Raw genomic sequence first — 16396 nt, 5'->3', positions numbered from 1 at the left:
TCTTAAAGGAATGGTCGGCTTTTTATTGTAGTATGTTTGTTCTTCTTCTGGTTCATCATTAAGTTATTTTTCTGAACTGTCTGATACTTTTCCAATTCGTTTCAGCTCTTTACTAGATAGTATAAAAACGCGCTATTCGTTATTTTCGGTACGCGCAAGTCCTGGCGCGAAAGACCTTTCCCACCACGTGGCCATGTTGGGGGTCCACTCCTCCAAAGATGTGAAAAAGGAACGTACTTTTAGAGTACAATTGATAGGTAACGAGTCCACATAGAGGGGGTTAATTTTGAGAGAAAAAAGGTACATCCACATCATGAGGCAGAAATTTTGCAAAAATAAAGTATTCCCACCGTCAGAGCCAAACGGGATAAGAAGGTTGATGGCAACCTTGTTCCCAGGAAAAAGTTTAAAATTTCTTGATACACTACACCTGTAATTTTCATTTTTGGATCCTGGGTACAAGGTTATTTATTCAACCTTGCAGCCCGTTTGGCTCAGACTGCGGGAACATTTTGTATTGTAGACATTTTCATCGTTTGGGAGAGCAAATTTAACTTTTATGGTGATATTAACCCCATCTGGGCTGGTGGTCTCTACTATACTGTCTGTCAAGAAATGCTGGGAGTTTACCATGCTCACCATGTGCCATTCAGCGTTCACCATGGTGAATTCAGAGTTTACCATGCTCAGCATGGTGAATTAACCACCCTCACCATGGTAAAATATTTCACCGTCCCAATTCACCATGGTGAAGTGCATGCTGTCAGTTTAACATGGTGAATTGTAGATTCCTGAGGGAGAGCGACGACACCAATCTCACTTCCCAATTGTTATCCTAGATACCAGGTTACCAGAGAGGGACAGCGTGCTTCTGAAGTAGCGAAAAAAATATTGCAAAAAAACGTATACGATACTTTTCATCTTTTATTTGAAATGTGATATTTATAAATACTCTATACACTTACATGATTCTGTAACATGACTCAAGTAAAAACCTAGCAGACACTTTTCATCATACATTGAAAGAACTGAAACACAATAAAGCATCGTCTGCATGAAAACACAACTTGGTGCTAGTCCAACAAAGAAAAGTGACCTTATTTCAAGTAGACCCAAATTTTGGTCTCCTGTCCATATTTCAAAGAAAAATTGTAGAATTCAAGAGTTCACCTTCCAATTATAAATTGTGCAAATACTGCAGACATTGGAACAGTGGCTGCCAAGGGAAGCCGGGTTTTATTTCAGGTCCTTGTCACAGCGGTTTTATAAGTCAAGTCTACCCTCAAATTAAAACACTTGCTGGACCTATTTACCCAGTGCCTCCTCCGCCTGACCATTTAAATCGAGCCTTCCTGTGTCAGCCACTTATATCAATGTTGACAGTACAAACAGTTTGAAATTGTTCTGTAAAGAGTGCTAAGCAACAGTAATTCAATATATGATGAAAGTGCTCAACTTATTAAATTTACCATACAAGAACTGTACATAATGAAATGGCATGTTAAGTAGTTGAATTTACAATAATGAATGCCGGATTATGATAAATGCCCATACCATATTTATCTACAGCATTGAAATAAACGCAGATGCTGAATGAGAGGTGTCATTTGTGCAGAGTTAGTCGCCAAAACGCAAACGTTGAACGAGAGGTGCTATTCGTACAAAGTTGGCACCAAATCACCATTTCCGATTTTTCCCCGATGGTGTTGTGCTAATAATGAAATGTTCAGGCAATCAATTTGAATCCAAATGTAACTTCCCAAGCCTTTAGCCTATGTGATCTTATTACATTTCTGGGCAAAGATGGATTTTTTTGCCTTTCGGAGCCAAACTCTCCACTTGTTATGCTGCGACCATGTACAACAGATGAAGCTGACCTACAACCCAGGAGAAATGCAACTGTTGATGGTGAACATCTGCACCTGGCACAACCCCAAAAAGTCCAATAACCCACAACAGACACAGATCAAAAGAGGAAGCAATCTCTGAGCCTTGTGCGTGAAGATGGTGCCATATGGTCTTATTATACAATGTGGGTTTAATCAGATCTGATGGCAACAACTACTCCTGTATAATTCAGTTGGTCACTACATGACCACAGACAACAGCAGTGATGCATTTTTTAATCGCATATTGGTAACTCGCCTTAATGAAATTAACAAGGCTGAACACTTCTCAGTGTGCATGGCATATTTTGCACTCGCATTTAGTTTTCGTGTACAAAACAACAACGACCTCTCACATACAAAATACAAACTATTTCTGCTCGTCTTTTTCGGCAACTCAAACATAGCACATAACAAACGACCACCAATGATATACAGCGATCTTTTGAAAGTAATGCACAAGTACAAAATTTACATAGAGTGACATACGAAGGACGTCCAGCGACGTCATTGGCATCCAGTTTTGACGTCGTTTCATGACCTTGACTATGCTTACGTCACTTACTAAGGGCGTACTTTGATAACGCCTTGGTTGACGTCACCACACATCACTTTCTGCCACTGCAACTGTTGCACGGACGAGAAAATAGGCCACATGTTTCAATAATGCAAATTTGACGTCCACAATATCGTCTCTTTTGTGACGACGTCAACAGACCATTCTCTCCTAGGTTATTTACTGAGCCATTTACACTTGACAAGCATGTATCAAAATGGTGATACATCCACGTTATGATTATTTACAAAAAGAGTAAATAATGCGAGTAATTTCTGTGAACAATTCTCATCATTATTTATTCTTTAGTATTTACAACTCCTGTCTTCATATCTCATCGAGCAAATGTAGACTAATTTATTTCAAATTGGAATTTGATTCCAAACAAGGGTACGCCATGAAGGTGTAAGAAATAAAGAAGAGAACATTAAGGAACGTAAATTTGGTGGAAATGTCAGAAATAATTGAGAAACAGTGTTAAGTTTTATCAACACAGTTACAACCACCTATGTTTTAATGAATTTAAAATTAGACTATTGGTTCCAAGGTTGCGATATTGAAAACAGGAAGACTTCGAAGACTTGACTGACGGGTCCCAGGTTTGATCAACACAGAGCGGCAACGTTCCCCGCGAAAAACTACACAACAAAAATCGGAATTCTTCAAACGGTTACGCTGTAAGCTCGATCACATCAACATGCAAATACACAATCAATTATGCAAATTTACCAATTATGTAAATCATATGCAAATTACGCCGAGGAGTGATAACCTTTTGTCAAAAGTGATCACACCTCACACATGATTGTGTGTTGGTCAGTTTTTGAAACAGTGAATATACGTACATATTTTAAAAACATGTTGGACCAAATTCTGTCTCAACTGGACCGATAACCCACTTGCGTAGAAACTTCATAATTCTGTCAGGATTTTCCAATTTTGGGTACCGGCACTCGTTTCAGACACCAAACTTTGTCACAAACGGTACTCGGCACTTTTTGGTTTCTGTCTTCTTGTAATTATTGTAACAAATTTTAAACTTTGAACAAACACAATACATTTACCAGAACATCACTGCACAATTATCCAAACAATCACGACAATGAACGCCTTGTCCTAATAAACCAAACAAATTTTGCCTTCAAGCCAATAGTTTTATGCCTCTTTCTTGATTAGTGTCCCTAGTGGTGAAATTCTCTTCCGAGAAATAAAATTGCCAACTGATAAGCTCAGCTCAATCTCTCTGAGACAGCCGACTTCGTTTCCAGAAATGGACCGACTGTCTAGCGTGCATCTTAAAAATTCTTAACGAAGATGGAGAAGGGTCAGCTTCTGTTGGAAGTCACGCTGCACAGTCACGTAAATATCAACACGTGCTGACCCCATATGTCGGCCATTTTGCTTCTTCACAACGGAACTCTTACCACTAAAAGTGCTGATCCAGAAAAAAAAAATTACAATTTGAACGATGCATTAAACATGATTGAAACTTCAGTCAATTACGATTCCAACAAGTTATAATCGAATAAAATAATTAGAGAAAAAAATTAAAACGTAGCCATGATTTTGCTAGATGAAATACAATAAAGCATCCCTGTTCTGGAATTTTTTAAAAAACACCAATTTTCATAATAACTAACGAAACAGAAGCAACCTGAGGTTTTTTTTTAAAGAAATTATTATGCAACACAACAATTTACAGAATTTGTCATGACTGCCGATTGTTTCGTCAAAAAAATCATTGTGACGTTTGGATAACTGATATTGATGGCAAACTATCAAAATTTAGACTGCCAATACCCATTCCCCCATTTTATATTTAGATTTAAGTTGGGGCCTTGTCAAAAATAGAATTGGGTTCATTGGCAGTTCACATGCTGATTAAAATCTAGGCAATACAATTTGTAGTCAATCTCATATTTGGAAGAAACCTTCAACAAGCATATATTGTCGACATTTACAGTAAAACATCATTTCGCTTAAGAAAACTTGAAACAAACGGGGAAAAATAATAGTACACTTGCAACTGAGCCGAACTATTTGAAGAAAATTGAGACGACCCCAATTTCTTCAATGTATACAGGGCTCCTCAAAAAAATGATAAGGTTTATTCGGGCAGGCTTTTGAAGGTTTCTTCTAATTGTCTTTGATTAAGATGCCAGGAGTATGCCGAGCTATCAACGGAAAGAAAACAATGTCAGAATTGCCAAAAAACATTTCCAAGAGACCTTGAGATTTCGGGACATTTTTGGAGCAGTCACAGGCACACCAAAGCATCTCAATCAAAGAGGACAAAGATTTCAAACAAAATCAAAAATGACAATAAAAAGGAATATATGATATCAATAGAAAGTGTCCCAGATTATTATCCCTTGTTCCAGTTGTGCCAAGGCAATGCTTAAACCAGGACTGGGGCTACCACTAGAAAAGCTGGATGTAAACCTATCATTTTCTACCAGGGCCTGACAGGCAGAGAGTCGCATAGCACATGCTGTGTATTTTGGTGCTATATCTTAGAAAGCTACCTGTAGTCATCACTTGGTAGGATCTAAAAGAGGCCGGTAGATCACCAAAGGCAATATCCAGGCCAAGCATACCAAAGCCTTAATTGGAATTGAGGTCAGCCTAAAAGAAGGGTAGCAGTCAGAAACGTTCCTCCAATCTCTGGTTGGTAGGGTAATTTCATTGAAAAACTTTGAGCTACTTTCAGCTCAATACAAAATCAAACGTTCAAGCTTAGAAAATTGAAGTGTCAGAACAGAACCGGCATTACTGCCTAGAAATGAATGGTAAACAGACCAGTATATCTTCTCTTAGGCCGAATATATTCTGGGGCACTTTGTACAGGAAAAAATAAACGACAACATTTGGTCACTCTCTCAAGCCACCAACTCAGATAATGGTAATTCTATTTGTTTTTATCACTCTGTCTCAAATCGAGGTTGATAGAGGTCACCAAGTAACAATGACCTCTGGCCTTGACACTGAATGTCCAGCCTCAACTCAAGATCTAGTTTTGTTTACTCATGACACATACAACTGCTGTCAATCAAAATAAATCTATAATCTTTTTTCTCAGAAAGGAATTGTCGCTTCTTTCTGATTGGTCATACCAACAATCTCTTTGAGAGACACTCTATTTCAAGGAATAAAGGAACTATGACCCAACACTTTGTGATTTTGTACTTTTAACTGGAGACAAAATGCCCTTTTACAACTTAGGGACAGTTTTTGAATGCCTCAATGTTCCCAGATTTACCGGGAAGAAGCCATCTTGGATGAGACTGCAAGCCAATTCAAACACTGAAACTCAAAAATATATGATGCTGGCATTAAATTAAAGCCTTATAATCAAAGCCCGTACGAATCCATCAAACTTTTCTGCATCTTAGGAACATGTCCTAATCAGATTAATATACATTTGGTGACAACACCTTTTGGTGATGACACCCTTGGTGGCAACACCTTTTTGGTGACTACACCCTTTGGTGCCAACACCTTTTTGGTGACTATACACTTTGGTAGCAAAACCAGTTGGTGAGGACACCCTTCGGTGGCAACACCCATCAGTGGCAACACTCATCAGTGAGGACACCCTCTGGTGAGAACACCGTTTGATGATTCTATAACTTAATGCAGCAAAATCAGGGAGCAAATCCCAAAAGGAATTTACAACTGTTTCCATGCAGGTGCACACTATTTTCTTAGCTTCTACAAAATCTTCTCGTCGAAGCCTTTTGACCTACAAGCCTAGGTGAACCAGGCCTGAAACCTTCTGACATTTATGCACAGTTTAGTCCATAAGACTTCCAGGATTCTACTAGGATAGTTCAAGGAATTCCAGGACTATTCCAGGTTTTGTCAAGATTTCATGAGTTTTCAATGAATTTCTGGATTTTTTCACAGAATTCCAGGGCCTTAGCATCACCAGGCACTTTGGTTTTCTTTTCAAGTCATTGTCTTTGTCTTTGTCTTAGGACCTGCCGACATCATATTGGTTTATTTTCCTCAGGTTTTTCCATGTCATCATCCGAGAGAAATTCCATAATTTTCTGCCTCCAAACGCAGAACGGATTATTGGCAGTGTTTGTCTGTTCCTCTTCCATACTTCGTTGATCATCTTCGTTAGAATGTCTCATAAATGGAAACAGTTTATTCAGTAGGTCATCGCCAGACTCATCCTCACTGACGCGACGCGTGAAGGGCCACAGCTTAAAGGGGGCAGAATCAATCGACACGGATCTGCTAGACCTGAAATGACATCAAAGAAATTCAAATTTAACATTTTTCAAACGAGGTACTGGTAATAAAGGAGATGAGAAAACAAGAAATCCTCAAAGACATTGATTTGATCTGCCAAAGAAGCTCGTCAGCGAGGGGTCACAGCAAGCATCATTCATTGCTGTAACCTGGAACAAAAATGAATTGCGTGACTGCAGACAAGCAATCTTTTTATCGCTCACTGCAGCGATAGGTATTGCAGGGCTCAGACATAAATATCGCCATGTTTTCTGGTCGTCTAAGCTTACACCATGAATCACCCTAACAAATGAAGCACTACTGAGAAAGAAAGAAGAAAATGGCAAATTTCTCTGTTATTCATCCAGACTAGTATTCAAAAATAAATGTAAATGAATAAATAAATTTAACTTCTTACAGAGCGCTTTATAATGTACAACATTCTCAAAGCACTTTATGTTTATTCATCAGTATAAGCTGGAGCCTTTCAGTGGAACTCAGATGAGCTGCTTGATCAAATAGCAAAGAGCCCTGCCTAAGGTCGCATGCCGACAGTGTTGATCAACCAGCTGGACCTCGTGCCCACTCATCAGAGACCCGAGCCACTACACCATCGCGGCTCTTCAAGACAATGTGTGACCTGATTATCTCCAGCCAAGCAAAAATTACACTTTTGCAACAAACTATCGAAAAATAGTGAGTCTGATGATATAAAGCTAAGCGTAAGGATTACGAGTGTAATAAGGTGAAATTGAGGAAAAGGAACTGAAGAGAAACCAAACAGACCTCCTGTACCAGTCTGAGCAAGATCTGACCTGGTCCTCCTGCAAGGGACGGCAAAATTGGTGGTGAGAATATGGGAAGAGGCCAACGGTACTCATGTTGAACTAAAGTGTTTCTTTTGATTTCAAGATGGAGGTGTCACGAAATGGAGAACATTTTTTGCGGTTTCACTCCTCGAATTGCTGGGTTGGATATCTATCGCATTTTGCTGCGTTCGATATTTATCTCAGGTTGCGGCAAGTTACAGCACTCCTTTCCGGGGCACTGTAGGGCAGGGACAAGAACTCTATATAGGGCAGGGACAAGCACTCTAGGGCAGGGACAATGATCAATACTTACATCTGTCGACATACTGGCTGGCATTGACTGTAGCACCATGCAGGGACTCTCTGGCGATGACATGGACATGGACTGCACCGAGAAATTCCCTTCACCCTGGGACACGATGCTGCCTCGTCGATACTGGTCCAAGATGTCCTCGTCAATCGACATGTCAGGATCAATACCACTTTCTGCAATAGAGATATGATCAGTCAATGAGCCAGGTCCAAATCATAAAACTTTTCCCAAACATGGGAAAGTTTGCTGTGTGGCGAAGTGGTACAATTATTATAGCCCCCTACAGTGTAGAAAAAAGCTTGGCAGAAAACATCAATGCTTTTACTTAGAACTTCTGCTTTTTAGAACGCACAGTGCAGTTAAACAGTCTAAAGGCAGTAGAATGTACACATCAACCTAACATTTCACTCACCATTAGATGATAAAGTATGGGATCGTTGCGTCGGTGGTCGTTGCGTTGAATCAAAGCCAAGATTGTACATTCCTAACTGTGAATAGATTGGGTGGTTACTAGCGCCGCCTGGATGTCCGCCAGCCCCCGCCGACTGCATACTAGAATGGCCGCTGCTGTTTGACGATGAGCTACTGCTGACAGAGATTATGGAATGAGGTCGCTTCTGGCCGCCCTTGGTGTTGTCAACCATCACCCCGGAGATCGAGTTTCTGGCCCGACCTAGCAAAAATGAAGTGACAAAAATTACGAAAGTTCTTCAGGTTACAAGAAGACCAGGTGAAACAGAAAATCTTCAGATTGAAATTGAAAGCCAAATATGCTACATTGGTCAACAGTAAATCATTAAGCAATATCGCAGAAAGATGAAAATCTATCCCGGGCCGGTGGCCTGGTGGTTAAGGCGTCTGCCTTGTGAATGGAAGGTTGAAGATTTGAGGCCCACTGGTGACCTCTTTGCCATGCGGCTGGTTGGTTAGCCGCCAGCTATTTACATATAGGGTACAAACTTCTTTCACGCCAGGCGCGTGGCATTAGAGAAAGGAGTTTGGAAGTAAAGAGTGGCCCATTTGCCAAACCTTTCGTTAGGGATGACACTGTGATTAACAAAATTTACTAACTTTACCTACCTTTGTTTGATATATTACTAACGTTGATCGACCTGTCGCTGATGCTGTCCTCGTTTGGCTTCAGGTCTAGACACGGCTTGTTGCCGATGCCCATAGATGTCATCTCGACCATTCGTGCCTCTGAAAACAAAACGCTCACAGGTGAATGGAGAACAAACACATCATGTTACTGCAAACCACCAAATTTCATTTTTGTGGAAAAATATTTTTTCGTTAGGAAAATAAAAACCGGTTTCCTATTCCATCCCGAAAAATTGTGAATTTGGTGAACTTCAAACGTACAGGCACAAAAATTTGGTTGTTATGATATTTTTATCCTTCTCCGAAGTCCTCACGCATGTGAGCTAGGTGAAACCAGGACTCACCTCGGTTTCTGCAGGCTTGTGACCAGAGAATCTTTGAGATTTCTTTCGTCCACGCATTCTTTACATCCATCGTTGGTGCCTGTAGAATGTAGGTTTCACCACTGACACGCTTCCGGAACCAGATCTCAAATTTGTACCCGCTGTCTCCTATTTCTTCCGTCAGACCAAGATCTGATGTCTGAAAGAAAACAGTGATGGAGACCATACTTTATGAATCTTCAGACGGATAGCAGCACTCACCGGGCAGTAGTGATGACCAAAGTAATGGCCTCAAAAAGATCATTCGTCTCCAGGTAAACATGGCAAAATCGGTAATCACTGGGTTTGATCACTGATTCTAGTTGCATTCACGTTTGATGACCACAGCAAATGTGCAATTTATGTTGCAGGTCGCAGCGATATAAATTGCTTGTTTACTCTGAGTCCATTCAATTTTGCCTACCTTGATGCTATGCTTGTATAAGTATGTATCATGCCCGCTCGGTGTGTGTTTTGTCTTGCTGAACACAATAAGATCATCAAAGAGGAATACATGACGTAACGACTTTCGCCGCCCTTGCCAGACAAGGAACCGCTCCTGCCGGAGCAGACGGCCCTGTTCCTGGAGATTGACCTAGAATAGAAAGGAACATATCAGGAAGTGACAAAGCAATTATAACACGTACTGGAACTCCCAACCCCACAAACATTGGTTAGTTGAAGCCCGAGGTTACAAGTAGTCCTGTTACAGGCCACACTACACAAGATATTTTTATCTACAAAAATAACGAGCCACCTATGTCAAGTATGAAGGGACCATTCAATGCATAGTTGAGACGCGTTGAAGTATCAATATCAGAGCAGGGACTTGGCCATTAAGGTCTGCTCGAGAATGGCCACAACGCTATTCAACGTTTTGATCTCATCGGTGAAACACTGCGAGTTTTTCAGGAGTGAAATTCAGCAATACATATCACCAAGAACTAATGAGGACTAGTCTCTATTTATTCCTGCTATCACTTACATCACAATCCTTCAATGAATCCATTGCCAGCAGATCGTTGCCATGACGCAGCTGAAACTTCACCATCTCTTCGGCATTCTTCAAATCTTGAAAATCCGGTTCCGTTTCCGGGCATTCCTTGATGATTTGCTTCAGCAGCAGGGCGTACTTTCCCATGCGCTGAACTGGCTTCAGAAGGTAACTGGACAAGTCCATTTTGTCACCGAGCTGTCGTTGTTTTTCCTGCAAAAAGTTATGGACGGTTTTCGATGAGTATGTGATCATCACACCGAAACAGATGTAAGATGCCAGGACTAGTATTGAGAAATCCCTGACAATATTAATTTATGTCCATTTTGGTCCATTTCCAGATTATTGAATAGCATTTGTTTGTCTAAATGATGTCACTGGTGAGAGTCAATACAAAGCAAAGGAAGACTTTACCGGAGAGAACTTACCCTAAAGAATGCAGCACCACACTCAGCCATCAGTGTATCCGACTTGGGTTTATTCTTGTTGTACAAGGCATACAGATAGAACTTGCTTTCCTGTGGTGGAGAAAATGAGCAAAGTTGAAGAATGGAATGAGGCAGAAAACTAGAGCACCCCGCACACAAGAGATTTTTGTTGCTGCAACCTGTAACCATGAGATTTCAGCACCAGTGCCGAGATGAAGCCACGATGTAACATTTCCGGTATCAAGCGAAAACCCAACTGACAGTCACAGGTCAGAGAGCTTGAGATCATTCTGGGTCAATTTTTTTTAGAATATGGGTGACGTTATCGTCATGCTATAAATGCTACTTACATGATTCAGAAAGCTATGACACAACTGGAATGGCGAGTTCTCACACTGCTCCACCTCCTGGAGGAAATACTGACTATGGAACTCATAGATTCGTTCGATGTTTCCAAAGATGATGTTCCGCTTCCCCCGGAGGGCTTGCGGCACGTCTTCGCGCTGGATCTCAGGTAGGTAGTTCTCGATGATGTACAGGAGCGAGTTGACATAGTCGCGCTCGGTCTGAATCATCTCTTCGGTTACGTGAGCAAGGATTCTGAAAGTAGATGAAGTTTCATGTGAAGATGATCATGACAAGACCCTTTTTAGCCCACCGCCAATTGCCATACAGGAGGTATCGGTTCTCTCACCAAACAGCAGGCAGGTGGAGCTAAGATGTAGGCCAAGACCGAGGCGTCTCGCCGAGATGAGAATTTGGGCAAAATGGCAGATCACAAGGAATTTGATAAGTCATGTGAGGTATTGAGCCACGATGCTGAAAACCCAAACCACAAGACCCGATGCTCCTCTAGTAATCTATTCCTTCTACCTACCTACGACTCTTGATTTCCGCCTCTGTCACGTTTAGGTCGGCCATTGAACTGTGATGCATCAGCGTCTTAGACTGTTTCAACAGATGGGTGTTCACGGGAACTGGCTTCCATTGTTTCCCGCTGTCGGTACTATCTTCTTCTTCTGGCATACTGGAAATTACAGATATCAACATAAATCTGACTTGGCCGAATTTCAAAAGACTTCAGATACTTGACAAGTGGCTCTCAACGCGGATTGTTCTTCCAATGCCAATGCAAACATAACGTTGAGCATTTCAATGTAATTTTTTGCAATGAGGATCTGAATTTGAGTCGATTGATCAAATTACAGAAGTCTTTGGCGATAAATTATAATCAATGCCAACTGAAACCATAGCTACAGGCACTATCATGTTCTGGCTTACCTCGGTAGACTTTCTGTACTTCCCGACACCAAACTCCATCTTCCTTTCCGTTCTCCGTTTGACCTTTGAACCCTGGCCATGACTGGCGGCACGTTCTCATCCTGTGCCTTCTCGTTTATTCCCGTGGCAGTATTAGAGCGCTTGAAGCGATTCTTGTGCTGGAGTCCATCGGGTGGTTGCGTATCCCGCGGCAACGAGGAACTCTTCTTTTGCTTGGACAGATCTTCGAGTGACACACTTAACTGATCTGAAGACTGGCGTAGGCAGTCGCGAGAAGCCCTAATGTCATTTATAGATGCCTGAATGTCGTGGAGATTTTCTTTTGAGTTCGTTAAATCTTCACGTGAGCCGGGTAGACTCCGTGTGAGATTTTGTGTAAGATTCTGTAGGCTGTTCTGGAAACATTTTCTCAGGCTTTTCCGTAGACTCTTTTTAGAATCGCCAGACTTTTTAGAATTGTTTAGACTCTCTTGCGATCCGCACACACTGTCCTGCGACCCACTTAAACTACTTTTTGAGCTATGCAAACTATCTTGTGACCCGTCAATGCTTCCGTGTGAAGATCGTAATTTATTGTTCGCTAATCCCTTCGGTATTGACGTCGTCACGCGATCTGAATAGTCACTCGTGATCATTTCTTCCCGAAATAAATTCTCGTCCACATTGCCTAATCTACTCGGCCGGGAGTTCAAGTAACTGAAATTGTTAGATGGCGCAGACACAGAATACATCGGTGCCGATGGTGCACCCGCATACGACCGGCGCCGCATCTGAGTCGGGAAGCTTACCGGCGTGCTTGTGGCATTCAAATGCTGCGTCAGATATTCATCATCGGACTGGTTCTCATTGATATTCAAATCATCCAGGTCCAACTCTGCTAACGGGGCGACAGGAACACTTGGCGATTTCGAGCGGAATCCTGGCGACGGGGATTTCGAGCGGAATCCTGGCGACGGTGATTTCGAGCGGAATCCAGGCGACGGCGATTTCGACCTGTCTCGGCCATTCTCAGAACTATCACGTTTTCGCCGTTCTTTTTTTGCTTTCCGACCGAAACTATCGCGTTTCTTATTTCGTTCATCCTTCTCTAATTGTTCTTTCGCCTTTTGAAGGGTCGACAGACGGAGCTCCATCAACTTCTCTGTATCCTCGCACCTCGAGCGTGCCAATTTGCATTGATCGCACATCTTGTTTGAGACTTTTTTCGACAGACGTAGCATCTCGTCGAATTTCGCAGCAGTGATCGGTGGGTTGTTTCTCGCATAGAGAATTGCACTCGCCAGTAATCGCCCGACCTGCTGGGCGGTGGGCGTATTGTCCACTTTGATGCTCGTCACATGTTTCATGGCTTCCAAAGCCCACTCATAGCACTGGAAGGAAACAAGCATAAGACTTGTGAGTGATTTGCTTAGAAGTAAAAGTTTTGGGTTTAACATCTATCAACAACGACAGAGGTCTCGTCTTACTTTGACCACATCCTAAAACATTTCAATAGACGAGCTGCTCAAATGGCCCTTTAAAGCGGAGCATTTCTGACCAATACCCATTCATACACCTTTAGGCTCACCCCTTAGGAATAAGGAATAAGGACTAAGCAGCCAACCTCAAATTGGTCAACAACGCATCGCCTCAGTTATAGTACCTACCCTGTCCAATAGGTTGTAGCACTTGCTGGTGTCTTCAATCCTCTCACGTGTCTCCTCCAGCTTCGATGTGAACATCTGGATGTGTTTTTTCAGCGTCTTTGCCACGTCCTTTATGCCCGTTGCTTCACCGAACGTGCCCGACTGGGTCAGCATACTGGCTTCTTCGAGTAAATCGCTCCCTTTGTCGATGTAGGTCTGCAAAGAGAAGAGAACGGAAGACTGAGAAACTGGAAGACGAAATTCTGGAAAAATCTGATGTCTAAGGAAATTTCTGCACTTATAAACAAAATGAAATTTAGCACAAGCAAAATGTTGCAGATGTCGAATGTCTTTTGTGAGGTTGAGATGGACGTCAAATCTCGCCTGTTAGGAAAATGTTAAAATAACAACAGAATTGAATGTAATGGTCAAGTGTCTTGACCATGAACAAGAGTAGAAATCTGAACTGACTTGGGCCTGCAGCAACCAGAACCCAGCTGTCTTCTCTGGCACCACAGAAATAAATTAACCCAACATTCCACTAAAAACAGTTTCCACAAAATTCCAAAATCAAACTCGATACATCAGGCAATCTAAAGATCTTGTTCCAACCGAAGTATGGAAACATTCCAGGTAGGGTGCCTGTTGTTACTGTACCAAAAATAGAAACTGGAGGAGAAGAAAACTTCGATAAAAAGTGGTGAAGTTATCTTTTCTACCTTTAGCATGTTGAAATCAGCATGAAGCATGTACAATGCATACAGCACACAAAGGTCTATGCCAAAGCCTGGAGAAACCTCAAACAAGCCTTTACAAAGAAGAAACCAAGCCTATCGCCCAAGAACCAGGAATGTGATTTTTGGCACTCTAACGAAAATGAAAACAACGACTGAATGTACTAAATACCAACTTTACAGTAAATTCGGTCACATGGAAGTGTGACTTTGTGTTGAAATAACATCCCATGACAAAACACATGCAAGACAGTAATTTGATTGAAGACCTCCAAGAACTGAATCACGGCTTGTTTTAAGATATGACCACATACTGTGACGACGTTATTGAGCGGGCAGAGGGACTCAAACCACAACCAGTGTCCCCAGACTTACCATATCACTCCAACCTGTTCATGAATTTCGAAAACAGACTGGCTCGTAATCCAAGCATGATCAACTACGCTGCAAATTTTCGATTCAATCTAGCCAATAAAGTCTGGCTCATTTGTATAATGAAAATGTCCCAATAACTTAATTTGCGCAAACATACAATACAATTCTACTGAGCCATAATGTACACACAATCATGTCAACTAATTAGTCGGTCAGACAAAAATAGCCGCAAACTTCCTCTGTGTTTTCCGCTTTCTATGAAATTCGACCAAGTATCGTAAATGACGTCACTCCCGAAAAAAAACACAAACAGGCTTTAATGTTACATTGTAAGTTCGCTAGACGTTATGACTTGTCAATTAACTGTATTATACACTGTAATCTGTGATAAATACCTCACTTATTCCTAGAAGTAGGCCTTTGTGTGAGTTACAAACTATATGCCCACATTTTCAAAAGCGGAATGATGAAAAGACCAACACAAATGAGGGTAGTTGTAAAACAAGAAACACAGAAACGAAACAGAAACACAGAAACGCAGAAACGAAACGCAGAAACGAAAATCAAACGGGTTTTCATAAAAGTTGGAATCAAGCGGCACGCCGATACTTTCCTTGCCCAATCCGTTGTTATTGTCGTTTAAAAGTAATATCTGAGGTTGGTGGGTTGCGGCCAGCCGGAATGCAATAGAGTTGTTGAGGGGATACATGGAGCAACTTGGGGGGGGGGGGGGGAGGGGGCGGCACGATATGGGTGAAGTCTTTTGAGGTGGTGGTGTAGTACTTTGGTAGGTTCGATTCGATTCCTACAGCATGTTATTTTAAATGAAGGTGCAGTGCAACATCTTGCCTTGTAGTGTTCAATTTACATGAAGTACCAGGATCATCCTACAAATCCCGTCTGATGCAGCACTAAATGCAAGGTACGGTACCAGTACATGGGTGAATCATTTCGACGTTATGTGAGACGTGAGAGACCAATTTTGGCGACTAGAATAGAGTAAAGTGGGGGGGGGGGCGGGCACTAGACTTGGACTTGGAGTAACTCGATCAATCTTGCCTGCCCAGCTGCTGCCTTTAAATAGTCCCTTTAAATATCTGTTTATGTTAATGGGGTTGCAGTAGGGAAGTTCAGCCTAGTGTCGTGCACAGGCCATGGAATGTACAAAAGAACAGGACTCGCTATTCGAAGGACTATTTTCTATTTACGCCGTGTAGTACATACATGTAGTGTATTGGCACGATCAAGGCCGGATGCTGCCAATCTGCGCACACGTTGATGAGGCTAAAAGGGGTATTGGGAAATGAGCATTCCTCCTTCCATTCCGACTGAATACCAGTTTTAGTTACACCCGCGTTCGCGGCCACAACCATGGCAACAAGATGGAGTCTGCAGACCAGAATTCGCCACAAGACTGGTTTCTGCGTTTCGTTTCTGTGTTTCTGTGTTTCTGTGTTTCTGTTTCGTTTCTGTGTTTCTTGTTTTACAACTACCCCACAAATGACTAGCCGATGGGCAACACAGCCAGAGGCGGCTCTGGTACTTCCATACTTTTGGCCTGGTCCCGGATGCTGGCAATCAAATACCGAATGATTGTTAGTTACAATTTAATTTGGCCGATGTAAGTACATGATGAAGTCAACAACCCAACTTATCAAAGTACGTTACAGAAAGAAGCGTTTCGCTATTTCAC

At 41.9% G+C, this 16396-nt stretch overlaps 1 protein-coding gene across 4 annotated transcripts in view; it reads right to left on the bottom strand.

The window, feature by feature from the left end:
- Positions 1-906: 906 nt before the first annotated feature.
- LOC135496388 (puratrophin-1-like) overlaps positions 907-16396 on the bottom strand; it is an 88799-nt gene continuing 73309 nt past the window's right edge. For all 4 annotated transcript variants that reach the window (XM_064785706.1, XM_064785707.1, XM_064785708.1 and 1 more), the window contains 12 exons: positions 13616-13810; positions 11970-13339; positions 11566-11715; positions 11039-11288; positions 10689-10778; positions 10252-10473; positions 9691-9861; positions 9249-9426; positions 8884-9003; positions 8216-8476; positions 7804-7976; positions 907-6693 (listed from right to left, as the gene is read on the bottom strand). In XM_064785706.1, coding sequence (XP_064641776.1) covers positions 6688-6693; positions 7804-7976; positions 8216-8476; positions 8884-9003; positions 9249-9426; positions 9691-9861; positions 10252-10473; positions 10689-10778; positions 11039-11288; positions 11566-11715; positions 11970-13339; positions 13616-13810 — 3186 coding nt within the window. In that variant the 3' untranslated portion in view covers positions 907-6687. The remainder of the gene's footprint in view (positions 6694-7803; positions 7977-8215; positions 8477-8883; positions 9004-9248; positions 9427-9690; positions 9862-10251; positions 10474-10688; positions 10779-11038; positions 11289-11565; positions 11716-11969; positions 13340-13615; positions 13811-16396) is intronic.

The sequence above is a fragment of the Lineus longissimus genome, chromosome 11, assembly GCF_910592395.1.
Source record: "Lineus longissimus chromosome 11, tnLinLong1.2, whole genome shotgun sequence".
In the NCBI taxonomy this organism is placed as follows: domain Eukaryota; kingdom Metazoa; phylum Nemertea; class Pilidiophora; order Heteronemertea; family Lineidae; genus Lineus; species Lineus longissimus.
Note: the sequence above shows the minus strand (reverse complement) of the source record. Positions and strands in the feature narration are given on the sequence as shown.